Source organism: Vespula vulgaris, chromosome 9, assembly GCF_905475345.1.
Source record: "Vespula vulgaris chromosome 9, iyVesVulg1.1, whole genome shotgun sequence".
Lineage (NCBI taxonomy): Eukaryota > Metazoa > Arthropoda > Insecta > Hymenoptera > Vespidae > Vespula > Vespula vulgaris.
In genome coordinates this window covers 4472415-4498715 of record NC_066594.1, presented here as the reverse complement: position 1 = coordinate 4498715, position 26301 = coordinate 4472415, and the positions used below count along the sequence as shown (strand labels likewise).

General features: G+C 35.5%; 3 protein-coding genes across 4 annotated transcripts in view; 1 reads left to right on the top strand and 2 right to left on the bottom strand.

Annotated features, from left to right (window-relative positions):
* LOC127066456 (nephrin-like) overlaps positions 1 to 26301 on the top strand; it is a 268358-nt gene that overhangs the window by 47309 nt on the left and 194748 nt on the right. The gene's annotated exons all lie outside the window — the stretch shown is intronic.
* On the bottom strand, positions 9708 to 13831 carry LOC127066458 (glucose dehydrogenase [FAD, quinone]-like). Its single transcript, XM_051000236.1, has 9 exons — positions 13686 to 13831; positions 13016 to 13229; positions 12804 to 12932; positions 12515 to 12711; positions 12277 to 12371; positions 11850 to 12114; positions 11042 to 11510; positions 10601 to 10971; positions 9708 to 10515 (listed from the first exon to the last, which is right to left on the bottom strand). Exons 1-9 carry the CDS (start codon positions 13686 to 13688, stop codon positions 10432 to 10434), a joined length of 1827 nt encoding a protein of 608 aa, XP_050856193.1. The 5' UTR covers positions 13689 to 13831; the 3' UTR covers positions 9708 to 10431.
* Positions 14302 to 25943, bottom strand: LOC127066457 (glucose dehydrogenase [FAD, quinone]-like). Its single transcript, XM_051000235.1, has 9 exons — positions 25780 to 25943; positions 24298 to 24506; positions 18080 to 18208; positions 17628 to 17824; positions 16463 to 16822; positions 15923 to 16388; positions 15442 to 15812; positions 15198 to 15292; positions 14302 to 15118 (listed from the first exon to the last, which is right to left on the bottom strand). Exons 2-9 carry the CDS (start codon positions 24503 to 24505, stop codon positions 15037 to 15039), a joined length of 1908 nt encoding a protein of 635 aa, XP_050856192.1. The 5' UTR covers position 24506; positions 25780 to 25943; the 3' UTR covers positions 14302 to 15036.

Below are 26301 nucleotides of genomic sequence, written 5' to 3'. Positions count from 1 at the left end.
GCTGGCATTCATCTGAGCAGATAAGATCGCTTGTTAAACCCACCCTCGGCGCGCGTTACGTAGACCTCTACGTATACGCGTTCTCTCACCTGGATGGAGCCTTCGGAAGGGCGAAGAGCGAAGAAGGGAGATAGGCTCCGTTACTGGCAACATCCTACTGACACGAGATAGCTCGCTCGCTCGCTGGCTCATCCTCCCTCCTACTTCACCAAACCCTCACCGACGTCGTTCCTCCTGCTACCTCTTCGACTCTCATCTACCACTACTACCGACAGCACTACCGACAGTACGACCAACACCATCGACACCGATACCGCCGACACCACCAACTCCAACATCACCACGAAGCCCACCACCATTGGGCTCTACCACGAAGCCCACCAATCAGGCCAGCTGTTGCCAGATAACGCGGTTAACTGTCGCGTCTCAATTTCGATACCGATTCTCTACCTCTCTCTTCTCCTCCTTCTCAATCCTTCCGTTCTGCACAACCCTCGCGTTTTCGTGCTCTCGCCAACTATCGATAAGTGCTCGCATCCGCTTTTCGCCTACCTCTCCGACTCTAATTCCTCTTGGATTCAACGAAAACTTAATGTTTCGAGCAAAGGAGCATGGAATTATAAAACGATATCAAACGTGGACGAAAATACAAATGAGCCTTCCTTTTTTACTCTATTCCAATTTTTTTTTTTGAATTAATAAAGAAAAAATATTCAGAATTTCTACGAGTTTTGTATATTACGTTGTTGCGCTCGAAAGTGTAGTGTAAATATTTATGAACACTTTATGGTGAAAGATCGAGTCCCTGCCGCATCATCGTCGATGTAAAAGCATAGAGAACAAAAGTAAGGAAGGTAATAACAATAACTCTTCTTTATCGTAGGTATATAATAAGCGTAAAAAAGAAGCGGTAATGGCGCGGAGAAAAGTCACATAACGCAAAGAGCTAGTTAAACGTGGCTGCTAATTAATTATCACAGAAAATATCCAAAGAAATGTAATTAGTGCGCGAATTCTTTCGCATGAGGTAGCGTGACCGTCTTTTCGGCGTCGCTTATCGATAAAATTTTTCGTAAGACGAAGGAAGATGGCCGGTAGTTTCTCACGTATTATCTTATAAAATATGCACCTTGAAGTTCTTCGTGCGAGCATGAGCCGTCGTAGAAAAATTCTTCGTGCGTAGAAAATGTCATGCATCATAATTCACCGTCTCGATAATGCTCTTCATAATACGATACGTCGATGCGCCTTTGTGCAAACGCGTTCTCTCATCATTTATAAATGTCGGTTTTCTGTGTCAAAATATACTTTATAACAACGGACATTTTCCTCGCTGATCGATTCGTCAATGCGTTTCTATTTACCATAAGTCACGCGTTAATTATTTGTGGAATCATTTGCAATAATTACGCACGTGTATTTTATTCCTGATTTTCAACCAAACGTATACTATAATACACACGCACACACACATCTATATCTCGAATTTCTCTTTACCGTTTCAATACATTTTGGTATTCGTCATATTCCTAGTGTAACACAAATCTGACAAATATTATCAATCTCGATATTTGTAAAAGCTTTCAAATTGTGATTTTATGGTAAATCTTTGACGATCGGTTTGGTGGTCTGAAAAGAGAAAAGTAAAGAGATGGCTGAACATTTTTCTGTAACATGAAAGTAAAGAATAGTAAAAAGAAAGAAATAAAAGTACCTATCTAAAGGCTGTTTCCGTCGTGATGTGTCCAGGTGACCTCGAAAAACAATCGTCCTACCTAACGGCGTCGATTTATCGAACGACGAAGGTTTGAGTTTCCCTTCCAGCGTACAATCGAGGAGCAGAAGAAACCCCTCTTACTCGGTAAGCCTGGGGATAAAATGTTGGTAAAATAAATAAAGCGTGGCTCCACTCCATCGAGCCACCCTCGTGCGGATCCATCCTGCAGAGAGGAGGTCTCTGAGGGACCGCGCCTAAAGCGATGCCAAAATTAAGCGAGCGGCAAAATTCGTGAAAGGGCCACCCTATAGTAGAAAGTGGAAGAGATGGAAGAGAAAAAGGAAGATGACAACGTCTTACCATTTGAAACTCTTCCACCTCATAATTTTACGTCAAGCGCTGTGATCGAGCCGGAAGCTTATCAAACTCTAACTTCCTTGATGATACTCTTGCGACCGATCTTATTCAAATGCAAATTATTAACGATTTTAACTCTTCGATAATGATTTGTATTTTCTTCATAACGATTTCGTAGCCCTAGCAATCATATTTATTTTTTCTCCTCTAAATAAGTAGGTAGGTAAGTACTTTCCTTATTGTAGCTTATGGTAAAGAGAAAAGCAAGTCATTTAGATGAAACGAAGTAGTTATATGATTTTTATAATTGTTATAACATTTATATGTACTATTGAGTGATTCTCGTTGGTCAAAGACAATCACAATGAAAAACATGTAAGTTATAATTAAATTGCAATCAAAATTTACTATCAAAAAAACAATTACTTGAAAGTTTATAAATACATGAAATAATTAAGAAGTGAACTAACACTCGACAATGATGTAACTCTAAGCTATCTTGACTACCCTCTCCTTACTTGTATCCACATTTAATGGTGCTGTTTAAATCGTTATTTTCAACAATCTTTATATTATTCGAATTAAAATCTTATATTATTGCTAAATATAATATTTAGCATATACACGACCATGAGTCGGTAACTTCCTGTTTCTCTGAATCGTGAAAAAAGCAAATACGCGTTGACGCACATATGCGCCTACTTGAAAACGGAAACGGACACGACGCAAGAGTGAAAACGCTGAGTGCCACCCACTGGTCATTCACCATCGCATCACCATAGTGTCCATAGACGGAAAGGGTCGAATGGTCGTTCAACGGAACTACGATCCATAAATTCGTCGCTCAGCAAGAACTGTTGTTTTTGCAATTTACGAAGCGTGACAATATTTGCGTATTTGTTTCGATCGATAAGATCATAAGGTATCTGCTTCATCTCTTAGATATGTAGTACAAAAGTCTAAATGGAAATTGTTTAAGTAATTTGTCATCTGTCGAGCTGTAAAATCTTTTTAATTGCTTTTCAGATCTGGATTTTCTTATTTTTCACTTAAACTGAAATCATATCATCGTATTTATTTTTATTGCAGATATTTTAATAAAAAAGTTCTTATTAATAATTTATATTTCAAGAAAATATGCAAGAAAAATTATTCTATTGCTCCTCGGATAAATGGAGAATTTTTTAAAACAAGTAGATACAGCTCAGTACCGATCGCAAATATCCCTTCGATATGAATTCGTAGATCGAGCAGATAGAGCAGTTATTAAACGTAATTGGACTAATTAAACCGAGGAGCATCTAAAAGAAACGGTATCGTTTCCGCGCAACTAGCTTCGAACGATCAAAACCACTAAAAATGACCCACTTTTCTTACCCACCGATATATTTAAGTCAACTTCGGACGCCATGCTAACTTTTTTCGTCTTCTCTCTATTCTTTCTCTTTGTCATAACCTGAACTTCTTTTATTACTTCTCTCGTCACTCCAACTATACTTTTTCGGTATCAATTTCGATTTTTGCTTTGTTAAAAGTGGAAGACGAAAAATAGTAGCAGGTACTTCCTATAATTATTCGGCCCTTAATAGGTCGATTTATTTGTAGATTAAATTATAAAATAAAATCATTATGTAAACGATTCTTTCCCGAGATTTTAAATATAATGCAGTTAATTAATCATCCACTAAAATTTCCTCTAATTCATCCTTATATGATTAATTTCGGTACGGAGATTGATACACGCCTCGAGAATAATGTTCAATTTTTGAGAAATCCATGTCGATGATGAATATTAGAGCTAGCAGTCGTATCAAACATTACTTAGTACGCTCTGCAAACTCAGCACTTTGCTAATTGTTGACTCGGTTAAATTCGTTTATTTGTATTCATTCTGTTATTACCTCTAATTTTTATTTTTTTGCATATAAAGCTATAATTCATGCTATTATTTTACCTTGAGAGAGCGTATATTGCTTTCGATTTCATATTTCATACTTGTATCCTTATTTTAACGAAACATTAGTATGCTTCAAGATATTTTGAAAAGTTATCAGCAACTCCGTACCATGTGAAAATACAAAGTAAAATTTTCTTGAGAAAGATTAAACCGTAATGTTTTTTGTTATACCGTCGAGAATAAAAATGTACATTGCTCCTGTCGTTGTAGGATTAGCATGAAACTGGAGAAATAGTGTACAAACGGTGACTCTTCTTTTGCGTTCTCATTTAATAAAACCGTAATAATTGGATCATATACTATTAAAAGCCGAGGAAGTTACGGATAATAAGACATATATGTACGTGCCGTGAACACGTTGATCCGAGTGACAGCAATATCTTACTGTAGAATTTTCTGCAAGTGCTGCAGGTCCATGGATGTTTTTCTATTTAAAAGCTCTCTTATAATCGAGGAAATAATTTTCCTGTATTAATGTTTACCCCCGACGGAATAAATTTAACAGTGCGCATAGTATAATACTTCTTTTTAATTGTCAACAAATATGATATTTGAATTTTATGTAAAAGTTAAAGTTATTATTGAGAATCAAATGAAATGTGTCTCTCTTTGTCTCACATATATATCATTTTATTTATGCGTTTTTCCTGTCTCCCTCCTTTTTTTCTCGTTTATCGATCTAATTGCAATTTTAATCCGCGGCGAACGTAATTCCTCGCGTGGAAAACGTAATAACGTGCTTCTCTTCTCCCACGCACAAGCTCCCGCCTTTCCGATCTTTGCAATAATCCGACGCGATAAGGACTAATTGGAAAAAATGCAATAACGCTTAGTCAGCAACGAGAACTCAACAGCCCTCTTTTTCTTTTTCCTTCTCTTTCGATGCGTGTATCTCCACATGATCGATCGTTTGGTACTATCGTAAACTGATTCGAGAACAATTTTCTGCGTCGATGCATGTTGAACATCTATCTAATCATCGATGTCAATGACCCTATTTTAAAAAATCTCTTTTTGCAAAACTCGAAATCTTTATTTTTCGTATTTTCCTTTTTATTAATTTTTTATAGGCTCTCTCTTTTCTTCTTTAAAATTATTTACGTTTTGACATGATTTTAAAATATTATCGAAAATGATTGTTAAAACAAAAAGTTTAGAAGCCCTCTCCATTTATTTATTCAAAGTTAAAAAATAGCATAGATAACAGTTATCTTGTTTTTCACGTCAGTGTTGCCATATGTTTTATAACCCAGAATTTTATATTTGTCCAAAGAAAAACTAGAAATGAAACGTACGATCAACCATGTCATGTTCGTATTAAACTGCAAAGAAAAATGTGTTGCCAAACGATTTTGTTAGTAAAAATTGTATTAAAAAAATAGCGTATAGCACGCTGTCGATCTTTTCGGAGACACGAATTGTTCTGTAGGAAAGCGTGCGTACAATAAAAAAAGGGGTGCGGAAGGTCGAGCGCGTGTCGGGGTGAGAACGGTAACTACGGTATCTCGATCGGATCGGTCAACACGATCAATTCGAGTGCGTTCATTCGGGGGTGAAATAGGATCGCCTTTCACGCGTATCACAGCCCTACTCTATACTCACTCTACCCGATATAATACAACGATAAAATCATTACAATCCTGCTATTTCGTTTAGCGTTTACTACCTCTCTCTTTACTCTCTCTCTCTCTCTCTCTCTCTCTCCCTCTCTCTATTTTCCTCTCTTTCCCTTTCTTTCTCTAAACACGATCTACGGTGTAATCTAGAATTTTTGCTCATAAAAACATATTCGAATAATACAGCATTGACTTTATCTTGTCTTTTCCAACATTTCGAAATTGTTTCTGTTCTTAGAATTATTATCCTATAACCATAATTGATGCGTTACTACGTTAATTAAAGGCCATAATTCTTCAGATCTAGCGTTCAAATTTAGAAACAAAGTGATACATATCGTTTAAAAATTTATCGTTCCATTTTCTATTTTGTTGTATGTAATTGTAAGGTAGTTCGAATATATGTATGTCCCAATAAAGTATTGCACCACTGCGGAATGGCCTTTTATATTTTTTTATTTTTACATCTCTACGAATCGTACATGCCAATATTTGTTATTGATAACAGGAGAAAACAGAAGAGCGAATGAGAATTATAGTTGTTATTAGTTTTATTCGTTAGAGAAAATACTGGCAGCAATAAGTTCCTAGGTAAGTGTTTTGACATACAAAACAAACAATTTCATCGCATGAATATAATCATAAAAGGAAGATAGAAATGGAATAAATTAATTGTTCATAACATGAAAACTTAAACAAATTTTATAATAGTGTATAAATACATTTTGAAGTGCAAGACAATGGTTGCGTGCACGTTTAAATTCTACAGGAAAGGAACATGTTTGAATTAAATTCTACGACACTGATTGTCCTCTCGTTCGTTTCTCCTCATCGTTTAAACACAATTTGACTGTACTTGATGGGACGGTGAATTAATTTTCATTAAGGTAGCATTTCCATTCAAAGGATATTAAGAGACAGTTGCTAATGGAGATATATTTAAGGATATGTGAAATCTCTCTCGAAGTTAATTGATTTAGATGGTTGTAAATTCAAATAATTATTTACAAATTCGATGTCAAGTATTCCTATAACAATTAACGAAGTCACGAATTATGATTTTGCGTTATCTCTTAGAGTTTATTTGTCTCAATTTTTTAAATCTTTATTACATCATATCGGCGAATTTAATTCGTTTCTGTACCAAATATTTGATTTTGTAAGAATCATATTTTCTGAAAAAGACATGACAAATAATGCAACAAGTATTCATCGATCCGAGACGCGAGCGTTGTTCTCCCTTCATATTCGTTGATCCGAGATCGATCGATCAGTAATCTTTCAAGAAGCAGAAACTTTGACTTGGATAGTGCATCAGTTCGGCTCACAAAACTGCATCCACTTTCTTTGGAAGATGATAATTTGCGTGAATCCTTTGAGCCTTCGTTTCCTTCGAACAGCACAGGATAAAAGTTTAGAGAATCCTCGCCAAGAAGAACGAGTAGGATCTCTCGAGTAAGTCAACGAGCAACTTTCTCGTCTTTTTGTTCTACCTCACCAGCACCTTGTACGTCGCGGCGTAGCGCCAAAAACTCGGGAGCTTCTGTTTGTGAAAAAACTAACAAAAATATACGAAGAATAAGAATAAGAAGAAGTAAAAGAAAGAAAGAATAGAAAAAGAGCAAGAAACAAGGTGAGAGGAAAGAGGATGAGCCAAGTCAGATAACGACACAGATTTCAAGACCGGTACTATTTCGAACTCTCTTCTTTTTCGACCCGTACGAAGATGCACGTGCGCGCACACACGTGAGAACGCCAAAGCGTCCAGGAGAAGCTTGCAAGCCTTGTAGGACATTTATTACGACTACCACCGAGAACAACAACTTTCTCTGGCAGGATAAATAACGAGGCAACGACAAAATATTTTAGCTCCGTTACGGAGCTGAGTTACGTTGCCTTAAGCCTACCTGGCTTAGAGACGCTTCGCGATCCTCTCCTTTCGCACGTTTACTTTCAGTCTCTCTCTCTCTTTCTCTCTTTCTCTCTGTTTTTCTCGTTCTATCCCGTTTTGTCACGGCTCAGTGGACCAACGACAGTGAGCTACCGTCACGGATTTGTTGTCTTGATCCCCGACACGTCAAATGTACATGAATTTGTTCGTACATGGAAAGACGCGAAGGCGGGTTGAAGTATCACGATCTCTCTTGCACATGAAATTTTCTTGAAAGGTATTAAACGTAGACTTCTAGTTTTATATATTTGTTTCTTGCAATGCTGTTGAATCGATCGAACTTGTTACCACCTTTAAAAACAACTTTTATGTCATTCCTATAGGAAAATTTATTTCAATAGAATACAAGTATTTTAATAAGAGTTTGACAATGAAACTCTGTTATTCATCAATTATCTCTGATTTAGAATTACGTAGATATTTTAAAAAAGAGTTCAATTATACGCCGTACTTATATTTTGTTTAATTTGCAATGAACTGAATATATATGAGAATTTTGAAAATATTAAATCATGTTTAAAATTTTAATAAATGAAAATCCCCTATAATGAATAAGTATTTTGTTATTTCCAAATGAAACTATTAAGATCAAGTGTTAATATTATAATATGCATAATTAATTACACTCTAACGTAAAAATATTTAATGATTTGTTTATCGGTTTTGCTTTTCTTTCGATCGTAGCATGTGTACAATTATGATGAAGTTTTATGTTTCATGAAATATCTGATTAACAACTTTGAAAGTTATAAATTTAACATCAAAGCGTGTCGACAGTAGGATGTAACGAGGCGGCAGAAATTTTGTTATAACGAGTGGGAAAAGCTCGTGCAATTTAATCGGATTTCTGGAAAATGAGAGAGAAAGGGAGGAAGAACGAGAGTAAGAGAAAGAGAGAATATTAGGACCGTGATTTTGGGGATTCTTACGGACACTTCTCTTTTATCGGCTTTATCCAACTTCTGTAACTACCAAATCCTATTTCTATCAACCGGATACATATAAAGATTTTCTTCTCCTTTCTCTGTCTCTTACGTTTCGTATTCTTTCGAATTTACGTAAATCTGGGATTTCGAACGAATCAGAAAACGAGAAAATCTCTATTGCATTTCATACCGTTGATATTATTCAAAAATCGAAATGGAGCGATATTCGTCAGAAAACAATTAACGCAATTAGTGTTTTTTTTTCTCGGTCTCGAAATATTCAGTCTCGAACGTATTCCGAGGGAGATTTAAATAAAAATCACGAAAAAATAACAAAAAATAGTCATAACACAAGAAGAATTTAACGAATTACTTCGTCTACTGGCGTTAGTAGAGGTGGAGGCGTTAGGGTGTAGAGAGGAGGCCAGAGGAGGCGTTTGAAGTCGTCGAGTCTCCGGGGCCAGCTGCGCCATCCCACCATGAATTCATTCGCACCCTCATGAAATTCAAAGCAGTCGTTACGCTTCTGGCTCGACGACGACGACGACGACGACGACGACGACGACGACGACGACGACGATGTTGGGGACGACGTTGAGGACGGCGACGAGAATGACGAGGAATGCGTATAGTATGGTTGCGAATGGATGCCTGGCTACATCGCTACGATATTCAATGTTTTATTTATAATTTGTTTATCTCATCATCTGCTTGGACTTGTACAACTTGCACGTATAACTCATACCGAACACCTTCGCTATCGACTGGAAGCCAGTGATTCTCAAATTTTTCCTTTAATTCAAGCCATCTGCTTATCGATACAAGTGATCGACCAATTTTGAATTCATATAATTCCTTAATATTATTATTCCTTTACACTTCGATAAAGTTATAGTAAATGACTTAAAACTTCTCTTATTACATATTCACAGATTATTCGATAACTATCGTTAATCCTTTTTGATGTGAAATATTTTGAAAGCACTTTCTCTGATTAACAATCTAGCGTGATACGTCCACTGTTCGCGAAATTAAAAAAGTTTCAGAATTTCATTATCGATTTTGTGATCAAGGTGTTTACTGCTAAAACATGATGATAAAGAGACATCGTAAAATTATAGAAATTTACTACGTGTACGGTTTAATACATAAGGATATTGATTCTTTACTCGAACAAAATATAGAACTTTCTTAAAGTTGTTTTATTGTAACTTAGTATAGTCGTACAATTACGAATTATACTAAGAAATTAGAATTTGAAGAAAAAGTACTAATTGCAAACACATCGATATATATAGATAAAAATAATTAAAACGATTTAAATATTCGCAAAAGAAACGTTATCTTAGCAGTAGTTAGTCTGTAGCTAACATCGAAAGAGTCCGGATATATGAGTAGCCAAAGAGGTCAGACGAAGGGTCACGAAATCGCTCTCCCGTATAAGCTCGTGAGTTTAAGGAGGTCGAGTGGACCTCTCTATGCTTCCACCTTCTACGACCACCAACGTAACCACTGTCTCCTTATATACCAAACCATTTTCCCAACCTCCTATCCTTTCTTCTCCTCATTCTCCACCCCATTTCCCGTTACTGCATTTCCCTTCCTTTCTATCTTAATAACTGAGAGGCGAAATAACGTAAGTATAACCTTGGCAAAAGCGGACCTCTTCTTATTCGTTTTTCTATTCCTTATTCATCTTATTATCAACGAAAAATTTTCTTACTACGTTACGATGTTACTGCGCGAAATACAAATCTTATAATATAAAATAGAACAAACATCCATATTTTATCTTATGATTTTGATTAATTTATATATTTAGTAGTAATTTTTGTCTACTATATATATATATATATATATATATATATATATATATATATATATAGGGTTTACATGATTAAATATTTTTAATTCATATAGATTTTTTTAATGAAATCTGCGCATCTTTCTCCAATCATATTGATTGGAGCAACGGGGTTGCCGGAAACAACCTGTAATAAATCGGGAAAAATTATTTACTTCTATAAGAAGTCAAAATTATAAAATAATATCTAAACTATCAACTGGAATTCTTACTTGTGGCATAATCGATGCATCGGCTACTCTCAATCCTTCGATACCAATGACTTTCAATGTAGGATCAACAACAGCCATTGGATCGTCGGAAGAACCCATTTTACAAGTACCGGCTTGATGATTCTCTGGTCTCGTATACCATTGTATTTCGCACCTCCAATAATCATCGCTGTCGTATTCATAGTGAGAACATTGTTCTGATGGCTCTTTAACCTGTGTCAATTTATGTTTCGTCATTACCGAAGAATTAGCTAAACGTTGAATAATGCGAATTCCCTCAAGAATAATTTCTATGTCTTGTTTATGACTGAGTTCATTGCTCCATATGATTGGTGACTTGGACGGGTCATTAGATTTTATCGTTATGTGCCCTAAAATAAATGGGATAATAAAATAATATCCACGGATAGGAACCGATAAAATTCAAAATTAAACATTTACCTCTGCTCTTGGAATGGAGATTTACAGACGTGAATCTGACAGTTTCTCGGTTATCGTGCGTTACTAGATCGGCAATGGCTACTTTACTTTTACAAACCGCTTGGTAGCCGGCAAAGAATATTTGAATATCAGGATCATCTTTGGTAGTAAAAGTTGAGGGAAATATACCGGTTACTTGAGCTAAACCGGTTGACGATAATGGGCCGGTCTGATTGTAAATATACAAATCAGAGGAATCAATGTTCAATTGCGATTGGGGCACTTGATCTAAGGTAAAATCTAGACCATAAGATACATGGTTATGTAGATTTTCACCAACTCCTGGTAGATCGTGCACCACGGGAACTTTCGCAGACTTCAAAACTTCTTTGGGACCAATTCCGGAGTCAAGTAATATTTTCGGTGAGTTTATTGTTCCTCCGGATAATATTATTTCGTGTTTTGCCTTTACCGTATAGGTTTTTCCATTCTAAAATATATTTAATAATTTTCATTATCGTATTGGATCATTTCATTGTTCAATTTTCATTATCGTAGTTTGATATCATTTTTTTGCTTCCTCGTTAATTATTTTTAATTTTATTAAAAGTTATTTAAAACGTAGCGATAAAAATATTTTGAAGAAAACTACTGTACTGTTCCGATAACGTTTTTTATAAATGTTACAGGAAATTCCTTACTATTTAATAATGTATTCAGGATAAGCAAGGCATGAATATTAAATAAAGTGACAAGTAAATATTAACATAACAAAATATTTCCTCATTTACACAGAAAAGTGATAATCTGATAAAAAGTATTTTTTTACCTTCACATATTTCACACCGTAAGCTTTCTTTCTCCTTAAAAGAACGGTAGTGACAGTGGCATTTAGAATAACTTGGAGATTCTTTTTATTTCTATACGGTCTAAGATATGCAGCGGCGGTACTTTGTCTCACACCATTTTTACTCAAAGTTTGGGCCACCGTGAATCCTGTTATTTGATCGCCTACCAGATCTTCGGATACTCCCAAACCTGTTTCGTTGGCGGCTTCAAGAATAGACCAAGCAAAGTCGGGCTGCCATGGAAACCTGACAAACTCATTTTTTAATTTAGTGTAGGCATGTTCGATCATAGATATATTTATCTAGGAGAAGTTACTTTTAAAATTGGAGTACTTGTACGAATTACATGTAAGAAGATGTATTGAAAATTTTTAACGAAAGATGGAGATCTCAAAGAATAATACAAACCTTTCTACTGTCATGACTCCACCAGTACCATGATATTTCGAACTAACTCTACCAATCTCTCGGTTATCCTCGGACATTAAGAAATATGGGAATACCTGCAAAAAATCAATTAGGAAATAAAATTTTTATCGTTTAACAATAAAGTTTTATACGCGTCTATATCTAATGACGCGTTACTTATCAAAATTTTTTGTTATACATTATCAATTTTTTTAAAGCTTTTATGAATAAATGTTACCTCCTTCCAAGTCCAACCTTTGCACCCCATTTCATACCAACGTTCGTAATCCTTAGCATGTCCCCGATGATAAGCCATACCATGATGAGCGGTACAACCTCCCAGATTTTTGCCTCTCGGCCAACTACAACTTTTGTTGTTAGCTAAGCAGGCATACGATTCATTTGTAGTTTTGTATTTCCAATCTAAAGATGTTCCTGAGAAACACAAAACGCTTGGTTTTTTTTTCAAATATTAAAATTTTTTAAATTGCGCATATATAGGCAAACAAATAGAACATATGTGTTACCGAGATAAGCTTGTAGATAACTTGGAATTTCCGCACCGGCTGGTTCATCTGGACCAGCTTCTATTAAAAGTACCTTCCACTTGTCGATTTCACTTAATCGAGCAGCCACTACTGACCCAGCGGCTCCACCTGACATCGATTAATATTTACATCTTATTGAAATATTTACAAAAGTGTATTCGATCGATTAATACGCGTCCTTTTCGTCTTACCTCCTACAACAATAAAATCGTAAATAATTTCAGTCTTTTCCACAGGCGTGACTCGCCCACAAGGATCTCCTATCTTGGGATGTAAAGTTACTAAAGTGTTTAGCAACGAAAAGAACAATGCCATCTGATTGGTTTGACAAACAGCAGACATCGGCATTCCACCCCAGAATGGATGTGAACAAGTGGGAGATTCCGCTACCAAATTACTCAAAGCCTATAATCGTTCAAACAATATCAAATGCCATTTTATATTGTATTGTTAACTTATCGATAGATACTCTTTCCTACTATTTCTTCGACGATCATTCTATTTTAAACGTTATCTAAGATGAAATATTGAAAAAAAAAAATTCTACTTTATAGTCCGCTATTACGTAGACATGATTTCAATTTTTCCCTCTTAATAAATATATTATAATATTGTACTATGAACGATCGCTCGAAAAGCGGTCGCATGTACGTGAGAAAACCGACGGTTAGCGAGAATTTTTTTAGTGAAATACGCGGCCGTCAGTGTCAAAAATCCGTCGTATAGTGTGCATTTAGTTACGCGTTATGTAATGTGATTGTTCAAATCATCATGTAACAAGATAACAACGCGAAGTTTCAACAATGTCGAATATCAAGAGTCATGGAAATTAATAACAAAATCATTATAGTGGACACATACCATTTTGAATCGGTTGATTTGTCTCGTCGGATTTATTTAACATACGTCTTGTCGATCCGTTGCAATGCTTTGCGACTACAAGAGACTACTGCGCATTGCTTTCTTATATAGCTGTATTTTCCGGTGATATATTCACCGAAACGTTCGTGAGTGATTACACGATGTTATATATTATGCTACGTATATGCTATCGGAACATACGAATAGAATAATCACTTTTGGTGTCGTTTCTTTGACGCACCTACATATGGGACTTTCCGGGTTTCAAATCACTTATACATACAATATTCACTAATTAATTCTGACTGTTTTCAAATTCCATTGATCATTGAAATTTTACAATGTATCTCGATAAACACAAGTGTTTCGTTAATCGAGTTTATATATGAGTTATAAATTTTCAAAATCCATTGAATAATGAAATTTCAGGGTTAGTAATCACAAGTATATTATAATAATTATCAGACAGAAAGTAATTATATTGGAATGACCGATGCGTCACATCAATACGCTTTTATTTACATTTTTTTCAATTTTCTACACTTTAACGCTAGGTGTCTAACATGAATAATTCATTTTAATCTGTTTTATATATATATATATATATATATATATATATATATATATTAACTTCAATTAAATCATTTGTTTTGTCTTATTTTTCCTAGTTCCCGAAATCTTTGGTTCTAATAATGGCAATCACCAAAAATGTAGAACTTTTGCTAGATCGATATTGATATGTAAATTCAATTTCATTCATAAACTGTCCAACACAAATATACCGTAATCAAAGGATAATTTAACGAATAGAATTATATAGGAAAAAGTTAAAAGATACGCATCTGTGCAAAAGAAAAATATAGCAGACGCGTTTTATTTGTCGTTGCTTTATTGGTTCTTGGAGGATATTAATTGGTAAACAAGTGGGAGCGGCTGTTCTTGAACGAATCATTAGTCAAGATAGAATGGTAGAAGGTCCGTCTTGCAGTTAGTCGTAAAACGACAAAGAATGGATTTTTTAGCTTTTTGTTGTACTTGCTGTATCTCGATAGAACGAAACATAAAAGAATTTGTTCGAAAGACTCAATGATAACGGACATTGTCGTATCCTCTCGTATCCACCGCACGAGAGGATTCTATTCGGACCGATTGATCGGGATATATATTAGAGTATCTACGAAGTTATAAGAAAGAAAGAAAGGAAGAAGGTTTCACGGCAGTTCGCTGCGGGCATCCCGCTGGATCCGTTTCGTCTTTTTCGTCGCCTTGTATTGGCGCATCGACGTCGCATAGCTTTGAGAAAGTCGATGTTTCATGGACTAGAAGTCGAGCCGGGAATGCAGGATTACTACTACCAGATAGCCTGGTCCCAGTCGATGTATTTGATCCCCCATAGCAAGAATTCCAGCGAACTGTCGATCGTCGAACGAGAACTAGGAAACATGGTAAATTGCTGATGACTAATGGCCTTTCCATTGGAGGTTTTTCCTAAAGGTTGTAGCTTTCCCGTACCATTGTGTTGCACCAGCACCCCAATCGGACTTGATGAACGCTGCAGCTCTCTCACCGATCATAACTGCTGGAGCACCAGTGTTACCGGACGTGACCTTCGAAAAAAATAAGAATTAGCATGTCTAAGCAAGGATAGATTTCAATAAAAATGAAATAAATTGAAAAGTTTAAAGAAAACATTTTTAATTATGCGATCTGCTTTTATTAATGCGATAATAATCTCACGTTCTATGTAAAAATTCACCTGAGGCATTATAGACGTGTCTGCTACTCTTAGATTTTTAATACCATGAATTCTAAGCTGAGGATCTACTACAGCCATTGGATCGCTTGATGGTCCCATCTTGCAGGATCCGGCTTGATGATTTTCAGGACCTGTATTCTGATGAATCGCACAATTCCAATATTCATTACTGAGAAATGTATATTGAGAACACGCGGATAATGGCATATTACTGAGACTCATGTTATATTTTGCCATTGCAGATGTATTAGCGAAAGATAATGCGATCTGTATGCCTTCAACCAGAATAGCAGCATCGATTGGATCGCTCAGATAGTTTCCCCAAATAAGCGGCTTTTCAAATGGATTATTACTAGCTAATCGAAGGATTCCTACAAATATTTACAATATGGTAAGATGGATTTAAACCGATTAATTAAAAATTTCATTATGTCCATGAAAATACCCATTTTATAAAATTACGATTTATTATCGAAATTACCTCTACTACGTGGTTGAACATTCGTTGGAGATATACTTATACTACGACCTTGATTATCCATAAGTGCTCCTACTTCGCCAGTAATTGCGCAAGCCGCTTGATATCCACCGAAATAAAACTGAATATCGGGATGATCAGGTGTGGTATAGCTCGACGGTATAATTCCTGTAAGTTGGGACATGCCGGTCGAGGACATAGGTCCTTTATGAAAGGCAATATATTCCAGAAGAGACGCCCAATTCAAATCGAATAAGTTTGATTGATTAATAGTCCAAGAGAGGGTATACGACACATGATTTTGTAAGTTGTGTCCGACTCCTGGTAAGTTTTTAACGACGGAAACATTGACGGCTTGTAAGTGTTCTTTCGGACCGATTCCCGATAACAATAGCAATTGAGGAGAATTTACGGCACCGCCGGAGATAATGATCTCACGAGAAGCTCGTGCTACGCGAAATTTACCATTCTGAAAGAAAGATAGGTCTACTTTTATCGAAATCCTAATTTACGAAACGTTATTACGAGGAATATTCTCCTCACTTGATAGTATTGGACTCCGACTGCTTTGAGATTTTCAACGATGACCTTGGTGACAGTAGCATTAAGAGAGATATGAAGATTACGTCGATGGCGCATGGGCCGAAGAAAAGCGTCAGCGCTGCTTACTCTAACTCCGTCTTTGCTGGCCATCTGAGCTACTGTGAATCCCGTTGATTGAGCACCGTTGTTATCCTCAGTAATCGGATATCCTCTCTCTGCAGCGGCGCTCAAAATATCGCGAGTAATTTCAGGTTGCCAAGGGAATCTTTCAATCGTCCAAAGACCATCGGCAGAATGGTATTCGCTGCCAACTCGATCAATTTCTGTATTATTCTCCGAGCACATGAAGTATGGCAATACCTAAGAAAATGTGAGAAAGTGTATCGTGAGCATTCGGCCTGGGAAATCATTGTTACGTGATTACTCTCACACGATTCTCCTCAATTATGAAACGCTTCTCTTTGTAATCACGACCTTTTTTTTCCTTTGTTTTTTCCTCTATGATTTTACCAAAGTAGTAATGTTAACGTGTAAGCCTCGGACAATTTAAGATTCTTTTCCAAGATTTTCTTTGTCCGAAACACAATCGTCTGTTGTGCTTTGATGTATTTTAAATTATTTATTAAAAAACATATTGCGTTATTCTTTAGTATCAACGTGAATAAGTAACGTAATATATGTTATCATTATCGCTCTGCGGAAACAAATAGCTAATTCACCTCTTAATGAGGAGAATGAGTTAATTCGATTCAAATAAATATATTGACATATTTTAAAATATTTCTTGGAAGACGTATTGTATTATTCTTTACTATCAACATAAATAAGTAACATAATATATGTTATTATTATCGCTCTGCGGAAACAAGCAGCTAATTCATTTCTTAATGAGAAGAACAAGTTAATTCGATTCATTCGAAATTTAATTTTTTTTTTTTTTTGATGAAAGAATAAATAAATTATGTATTTGTTGATTAAAAAATAGTTGAATCTCTCAATTTTTCATTTCATAATGAATTAATTATCTAAAGCTTCTTGTCTATATTCTGTTATCTTTTTTTTTTATTTTTAATTAAAATAGATTTCATACGTCCACGTTCACCGATCGCAAATATTTCCCGGTTAATAGGTTAACGGGATAACATAAGTAGATATGCCCCGATACCTCTTGCCAAGTCCATCCAACATTTCCCATGGCAGCCCAATTATCATAATCCTTTGCGTGTCCACGAATATACATCATGCCGTTATGTGCAGAATTTCCACCTAGATTTTTACCTCGAGGCCAACTACAAGATCCGCCACTCGATAAACAAGCATATCTCTCATTAGTAGTTTGATATTTCCAATCAATTTCAGTACCTATCAATAAGATTATTTAGTCTTTATATAAGTACAAGTTAAAACGAAACGAAGTTAAAACGAATGAATACACGCCATAATCATAAGAAAGTTATCATAAGGAACTTAAATCAACAAACTTGTTACGTTTTAGTATTTATATTACAGTATTCTAATTTTTTCCATCCTTATCAGTACTCTATAAATATACAACCTTTCACTTCTAAATATCTGGTCACGTTACTGAGTTAATTAAGATTTCCTGTTGAAACTTACCGAGAAACATCGCTACCATACTAGGAACGTTAGCACCTGGTGGCTCGTCAGGACCTGCTTCGAGAAGTAAAACTTTCCACTCGGGTATGTCGCTCAATCTAGAAGCAACTACGGCACCAGCCGATCCACCTAGCATAAAGAAAAATTAGATATTCAGTCGATCTTTAAAAGTATCCCTTAAATCATCAGTTCTTCCGAACGAAGAAAACGACATTTCGCTCTCCACGAAGCACTCTATACGATATAAAATGTTGTGTACCCTCATATATCAATTTATATTATATTAAATTGACCAATAATAATGTCAGAATTTTCGATAGAATATATTAGCGCTCTTTATTTAAATATAAGATATTGAAAATTCCAACATTAATTGTTGCTTATTCTAATTAATTGAATAACATATAAACTTTTATTCGTAACTATATAAGTGTTATATGTTTCGCATTTATTGACGTATATCGAATGTTATCAAAAAAAAAATTGACGTGCATTCACGTATGTACGTGGTAAAAGTTATACAACGATGATTCAACGCGCGCGGGTAATCGTAATTAGCAGTATCATTGCACGATTGCGAAAAAATGTTTATCGAGAGTGTATTGGAAAGTGAACCGTTAAGACCTTGGCCATGGTCGACTACCAGCTTTAGTAATCGTAGCCTGTATACCGGTACACGCACTTGTATTGCTACACCGTTATTTGCCTTCTATGTGCTTCTCCAAGTTTGTATTTCGAATTCTAAATCATTTAACAACATTAGGGAGTACGACGTATTCGGACAAAGATAGATTGAAATAATTAGTAACGAATGCATCAAAGGAAGGTCTATCCGAGTATTCTGCTTCTATCTCTCTTTGTCTACATCCCTCTCTTCCTCGTTCGGTCTCCGACTAAGAGAAGATAATTATACGGATAGGAAGGAAGAGCTAAGCAAAGGTTCGTTTTCAGAGCTCCGAATCCTCTACGATTAACCGTGCGTCGCACGCTATCGCACCTTTGTGCGCACCTTGCAAACGAAATGTTAATTTAAGCTCTGCAAACCAGTCGTTGAACTCTCTTGTTCCATCCAGAAATCGGAACGCTTGTCGAGTACTTTCGAGATTTGTAAATTGCCCCTCCGGTTATCAGCCACGTCCTAGTTTCCAGTCGAGTAGCAAAGCGTTATGAGCGTTACCAGCATAGCTTATACGAAAACGTCGACGTTATCGTTCGAAAAAGAATGCTCTTTTTCACCGATAATCCCTTCCTATCCTCTTCCAAAAGAGTTAGTCATATTTCCTTTTTTACCGTTACTGTAACTACAAGCGAACAAGAATAATGGTCTTCGCGTACACCTGTTCGGACACATCCGCGTGCACATACAAGTTATGTACGGTAATTAGTCGTCCAACTGACCCTGATGTCTTTTCGAGGCCGGTCGAGTATAGCACGTATTGAGACATAAGAGAGATAGAGAAAGAAAGAGAGAGAGACAGAGACAGGGAGAGAGAAAGGAAAGAGATGGAAAGAAGAAGAGGGGGAAAGAAAAAGAAAGAGAAGGGGAAAGAGAGAGAGAAAGAGAGGAAGAGAGCGGGAAGAGGGAAAGAGAGCAGAGAGGAAGAGAGAATAAGAGAAAGAAAAAGTGGGAGAGAGAAAAAGTGGGAGACGGACAGATAGAAACAGAGATAGAAAGAACCTGAAAGGGAAACTAATACGCGATACCGTCATTATATTTTTACGTTTCTTTTCGTTTCTATCCAACAAATCGAAGCCGCGACTTCGTTTCGCTTTCAGACGTAATAGCGCGGAAAATGAAGCGCGCTTCTATCGTTCCACCTACTTGAGATCGTTTTCTTCTCCACGTGTTCGATATAGGGTGTCTTAGAGGATATAATCGATAGAAATAGAGGGACAGAAGATCGGTGAAATTGGCCGTCCTCTATTCGTGCGACAATACGAACCGCTCGAAAGAGGAGATCGTCGTTATTGGCCTTGCCAATTTCAACAACTTTCCCACTTTCTCTTTCTTTAAAGGGAAAAAGGGAAAGGAAGCTAATCATGTTACTTTTCTCCTACGACGATGCGAAATCGCGATATCTTGGATGTTTCTATAGGGATCATAGGAGGTTTCGAAATATCGTTATAACAGAATCAATAGTAACGATAGAAATAGATGAATGAAACGTGGACTAAATAAATAATGAGTCGTATATTTACGTATGTAATCATAATAGATTTTTATAGTTGAATAGTCAAATAGTCAAATATTTTTGCACTTGTTTCTTAAATATATTTCAGTTCACTTTTAGTTTGTTTTTCCTGGTTTGAATATGAATATTGTGATAACGAGAACAAGACATATGCGAAATTATCATATGCAGAAATGTTCCGTTAAAATTGGACGAAACGGTAGAAATTTATGGATTGTTTAAAATGTTTTCGCAGAAGCATGCTTTTTGCAAGATAATAAAATTTACAAGTGCACAAATTATCCAGATAAGGTAGATTCGATCAAAATGTCGATCTTGGTAGAACTTTTTCTTATCCTCGTTTCTTCGCGTACGTGTACGTTCGTTTCGAGCGAAAAATCGTGTACGTGAGATACGAACCGAAACGCGAGTCTATCCTTTCACGCTAGTAAATTCTTAATTCATAAAGGCGATAAGACTGGACGCATGCTCGGTTTCTTCCTCTTGCTCGACATTTCTTCTTCCTCTGGAAACTCTCTCCCTCTCTCATTCTCGTTACCGTTCACAATCGGTCTAATACGAGCGCGTGCGAGTCGAGGAAGCATGAGAGCATGAGAGGTGAAAACGGTTCGTGGCATAGTGGCAAAAACCAGAGACTTGCATAAGCCAAGTAGTGAGTAGAATGAGCGAATAGTTATGTGCACCTACTGAGAGCTATTCGACACTCTACTACATCGTTCGATGTAAATGTTACCGCGTCTATGTGAATACATCCTCTTCTTTTTCAATTTCTACCATTTATGATCTTCACACTTGCGATTTTTTACTTCGCATTTATCCACGCCTTTGCGTGCAACTTATCGATCGATTCTATCAATCCGAAATATATCTACTGACGACATATCCTAGTTATCTGCATTTTTCTCTTACTTCTCTCTTAGAATGGAACAATGAAATTTAAAGGATCCATTAAAAATTCTGATAGTAGATAATAATTCTGTTACTCTTTGCGTCACGTAAGATCAATCAACACGATATACTATTTGTCGCCTACATTCGTTTTTCTCTTTAAAAAAAGAAACTGGTTGTATACATACGTGTCCTTGCGAATCCCGAGAAAAAACGAGAGGAAATTATAATATAGCTAATCGAAGATACATCCGATGACACTATATCATCTCTAATAGCTCGCCATGTGAATCTATGTCATTGAAGTTTCTTATAAGTTGCTTTGATGTTAAGAAATAGTTTATCATTCTCTTCTAACAAATTCAATTTATGACAATGTACATTTCTTCGTACGATTTCTCATTTTTTTCACGATCTCACTGTATCTACGTAAAGCTTATAATGAAAAGTGGATATTTCACGGATATTTGACTATCCATGAAAGCTCTATTGGTTATCAAGTACCGATTGAATACAGTCACGCTTATCTCTCTTTCTCCTTTTGGTAGGTCCCGCCGAAAATGTAAATTACAGAGAGTATGTAAAATTCGGTGGCCTGTTTAAATCATGTGCCACCAACACCTCTTTCCCTAGCGCCTCTCGCGATCGAACGATCCACTAGTCGGTGTCCTAGTTCACGCACGGCTCTTCACCCTTTCTCTCACCCTTCCGTGCTAGATGCAATGGCACGTCCTCCAGCGCATCGTGCGCGTTTTGCTACCTTCGAGAATTTATATCTGTCGACCAACAGTGCACGAGCCAATAATGGAACGTGGAGTCGCGTTGCCCCTATCGAAGCACGCAGCTTACACAGGCCTGACCATTTTGTTCGATCGAACGGCGATTCGGGGTGCGAGAGGACTGAAAGAAAGGTGAGAAATGAGGAGAGGGAGAATCTCGTTTCGATAACAACGAGGTAGAAATTAACGATGTAATAATCATGCCACTCAACTGAATAAATTTCGATTTATATAATATTATTATCGTGTCTAAATACGTATCGAGAGAAATTAAGAGAGAAGGGAATGGAAAGGAAAAAAATACAGGAAAAAGGAATCGAATGGAAAATAAAGAAATAAAAACAGAAAGTATTTGTAAAGTTCTGGCCAATAAACACGTATTTCGGAAATACTGCTTAAAAATAATCGACGAATAATAATCATGTCATCGCCAGCTGATGGAGTTTTTTCGACATTTCCAATAGATTCTGTAAACACGATAAAAGTATGCTGGAAGGGCAAAGAAAAATTAGAGGAGATATTTTTTTTTACCTAGAAGACTGTAAAAACAACGAGCACGAATAATGCTGAAGACATTTATAGATGACTAGTGATCGTTCAGAAAAATCTTCATTGAAGTCACTAATTTTTTTCCCCTCCTTTCACACACACACACACACACATGCACACTCTGTTTCGTAATTTCATTTTAAACTTTTCCTCAATTTTAAGAATTTTTAGAGGACGACGTTTCAAATCTTTTTCAATTAAAAATAATACTCGGAAATTTCGTTACATCAGAAGTATCGTTCGTCGAAGCTACGATTGAATTCACTTTAGCGACGAATCGAGAAATGCAAGACGATTCTTCCTAAATTGTTCAGCAACTGTTATAAAAGGAAACTTAATACTGGTAAGAGAAAAAAATGGATAGTAGCTTCGGTAGCTTCTCGGACGGTTGCTCTTAATTGCTCATCAAATATATCGAGTCTCTTACTTTCTCCTCTAATTAGACTATATATCCGTAAACGCTAATAAAGGATACGATTCCGCGATACCACTTTCGTATTTTGGTTATTTTCTAGTTCGAGTTGATTACACGATCGATCGGCCATGTACGAATACCGGTATTTCTAAAAAAAAAAAAGAAGAAGGAGAGATGATCTATACATTCAGAACGATAATAATCTGACGAACGAACGATGGCGATAATTAAGGCCGGTCGATAACGTCTTCCGCAAGTTGCGTTCATTCTTTCCTTCTCTCTCTCTCTCTCTCTCTCTCCCTCTCTTTCTCTCGTCTCTTCTCTCGTTTTTTATTCATATACGCAAGGTAAGTAATCTCACAATTGTCTACATTACCATATATCGTAAAATTCGAATCGCATGCATTCACTATATTACTGAATAATAATAACCGGTGTAGGAAGTGTTTTAATTAAAAAAAAGAAATTAGTTTTAATCATAAACCTGATGAAGAAGCAACTGCTCTAACACTATTGGCTTCCTGCCACTAACTTATGCACTGGTTTTACCATACAATTCTAAGTTTTTCTATTTTTTATTTTACTTTTCCTTATTTCATCATCGCAATAATGATGCCAAGGGTCGCGAACCGATAGATATAGCACATGCATTTCGCGAAACAAAGGTAATTGTCCATGAGAATATAAACTTTTATTACTTTTGTCTCGAATTTAAAATCACCTTAAATCACGCATCGATGCTTTCAGACCGTTTGCATGCTAATGCATTTTCAAGCAACGAACTGTTACAAATTAACATTTTGTCCTCTCGAAGAACTGTAAAAATGATTGCGACTGAAAAGATTAGGACGATCTCCTTTTTCTGAATGTACTGTTCACACGAACACATTTCTTGTTAGCCGACTTTATTGCCCAAGTGTAACATTTAATAAACCCGTGTTTTCATCGATTCTATGTACAATCGAATCTAATCGATTACTTGCTTGTTACGAAAAGGAACGATTAATCGATTATTCTTGCATCATATCCTGAAAGGATTAACGTTCACTAATGATAATTCGATCATGAATTTTACCTTATAATGAATTGCGTAAATGCTTCTATGAGATACATTTGTTTTATCAATAGTAACCTAACTTAATAAAAGAGAAATAAAAAGGAATATATATAGACATATTAGATTGTAACGAAGAGATATCGCTCAAAAAAACTTATACACAAGTATGATCGGAACTTATCTTTCGTTAAAGCATTCGTCAACTCGAGCGTAAATATCGGTTAGCTAGGTAAATGGCCTCAATCTAGCACTTTTTATCGATTTCAGTAAGCGGTAAAGCAAGATACACTTTTATCATAATACTTCTTTTTGTCTCTTTCAATATAATACATACTCACCTCCAACGACGATAAAATCATACGTATATTCTGGTGGATCAATCGGTTTGACCCTTTCACAAAGAAAGGAAATATCTTGTTTAGCCCGTACGAATGTGTCCACGAGCGACATGAACATCAAAAATTGTGATCCTGGACAACTTTGTCCAAGAGTCGGCCCAAGGAACGGTTCCGCGCATTCTGTTGTTATCGATAGGTTGTATGACATACTGCAAATAGAAAATAGAAAAATATAACATACGATGACAACTTAACGATCGTTTGATTTTTTTATTTTTTTGTACTTTATGCATCTTCCTTTGAGAAATTTTCCATTTAAAAACAATTAATATTTAACTTTAAGATGCGATCGCAAAAGAAGAAGAACATTAATGCTCTATATAAAGAGATCGATTAAAATTATTTATAAACGAAATTCTAAATCGATCTATTCGTGGATGCTGCAGTATTTGTTTCGTCAATCCTTCCTTTTTACTTCTCTTTGGTGTCCATATCCGGTGTCTGCCAATCTAAGTCATGGCCATACAGAATGCAACTCAACTAAATAGTGCGAAACTAGAGACTTTCTCGCAAAACACATAATGATCTTTTCGCATCGTATTCGAATGTATACAATACGGTGATTATTCTCACGAGAAGACTCAAAGAATGATATCACATTTTCAATTCTGATTATTTCAACGAGCCTAAATAATTTGTCAATATATCTATTTGCAATGTTACATATATATATATTTTTGTTATTTTATATTGAAAAGTAAATAAAAAATAATAATATTAAAATAAATGATAGATATTCGACGTTGAGTACATTATTGAATAATTGAACTAATTAAATATAAGTTTAGTTAATATATACTGGAAGAAAGGGAAAGATAAAATAAGAAAATTTAAAAGCGAAAAATAATAAAATAAAATATAAAAGTCACAAGTAAAATCTTTATCGAATGAAGATAAAATTGTACAATCTTATCAACTTTATTATTATATAAATAGTCCGAAAAAATGTCTGAAGGTAATTATTTCATAAAAATTCAATTACATTCTCAACAACCTGTTTCATTAAAAATACGTCACATTGATTAAAAATAAAGACGAATCATAACGAACAAAGATAGTAATTTGTAAGAAACAGGAAAAAGATTAATCAATGATTACGATGATGAATCGACATTTCTACGAGATAATTAGAAGTTTCTTATTTACAGTGAATAGCACGTGCCAATACGTACGATAATATCAACGAATGGATTACAGAAACAAATTATTTATGTACATTTGTACGTGGCGATTTTAGCAGCTTCTTTTATTAATGATTTAAACTCCAATCGATAAAATATAAACCAATATTAGAATCACTTAACATTAAAAAAAATATATACGTGTATATTCGTGCAAACTCGATTACTTTCTTTTCTTCGTAATACCACAATTGATTTTATATGACAACGAGAAAAGGATTAAAATGAATGACCTACTTACATTGATTTTTACTCAGGAAATAATACCAAGTTACTATGTCGCACTGTATTAAAAGCAACCGACGCGTGACACTTGTTAATATCGCGTATACTATAAATCGATTCAAGCTAAGAACGGTAAACGCACTGAACGTTAACTGTAGAACCTCTCACCGCAGAACGCTACTTTATATTCGTCTCCCACTTCGTTGTTTGATTCCCCTACGAAGGTACCTAATGAAATAACTACGATGTATGTAGATGGATTATACGATTAGTATTATCTAATTATCTATGGGATATTTTCACTTAACTCTTACACAGAATTTATATTTTACAAGGTCAAGTATATTGAACGTTCCTATAAATGAGAAATCAATATTCAATCAGTTACCGGTTTAATATAATTAAGACGTAGTCTAATAATAATAGTTTTCAATGAAATTAGAATTGATACTTGATCAAAATAGTTCGCAATCTTGTTCTTTAATATTATTACAATTGTCCTATTGACAATAATAATAAAATATGAAGAGAAAAAATA

Excerpts from the sequence above, each read along its gene's own strand:
- LOC127066457 (XM_051000235.1), bottom strand. The coding sequence starts at position 24,505 with ATGTCATACAACCTATCGATAACAACAGAATGCGCGGAACCGTTCCTT. Across the intron at positions 18,209-24,297 it reads TGATTTTATCGTCGTTGGAG|GTGGATCGGCTGGTGCCGTA; the intron begins GTGAGTATGTAT and ends TCTTTATGCTAG. Across the intron at positions 16,823-17,627 it reads TTGGATGGACTTGGCAAGAG|GTATTGCCATACTTCATGTG; the intron begins GTATCGGGGCAT and ends ACATTTTCTTAG.
- LOC127066458 (XM_051000236.1), bottom strand. Across the intron at positions 12,712-12,803 it reads TTATCTACAAGCTTATCTCG|GAACATCTTTAGATTGGAAA; the intron begins GTAACACATATG and ends TGTGTTTCTCAG. Across the intron at positions 12,115-12,276 it reads GGAGTCATGACAGTAGAAAG|GTTTCCATGGCAGCCCGACT; the intron begins GTTTGTATTATT and ends TGAGTTTGTCAG.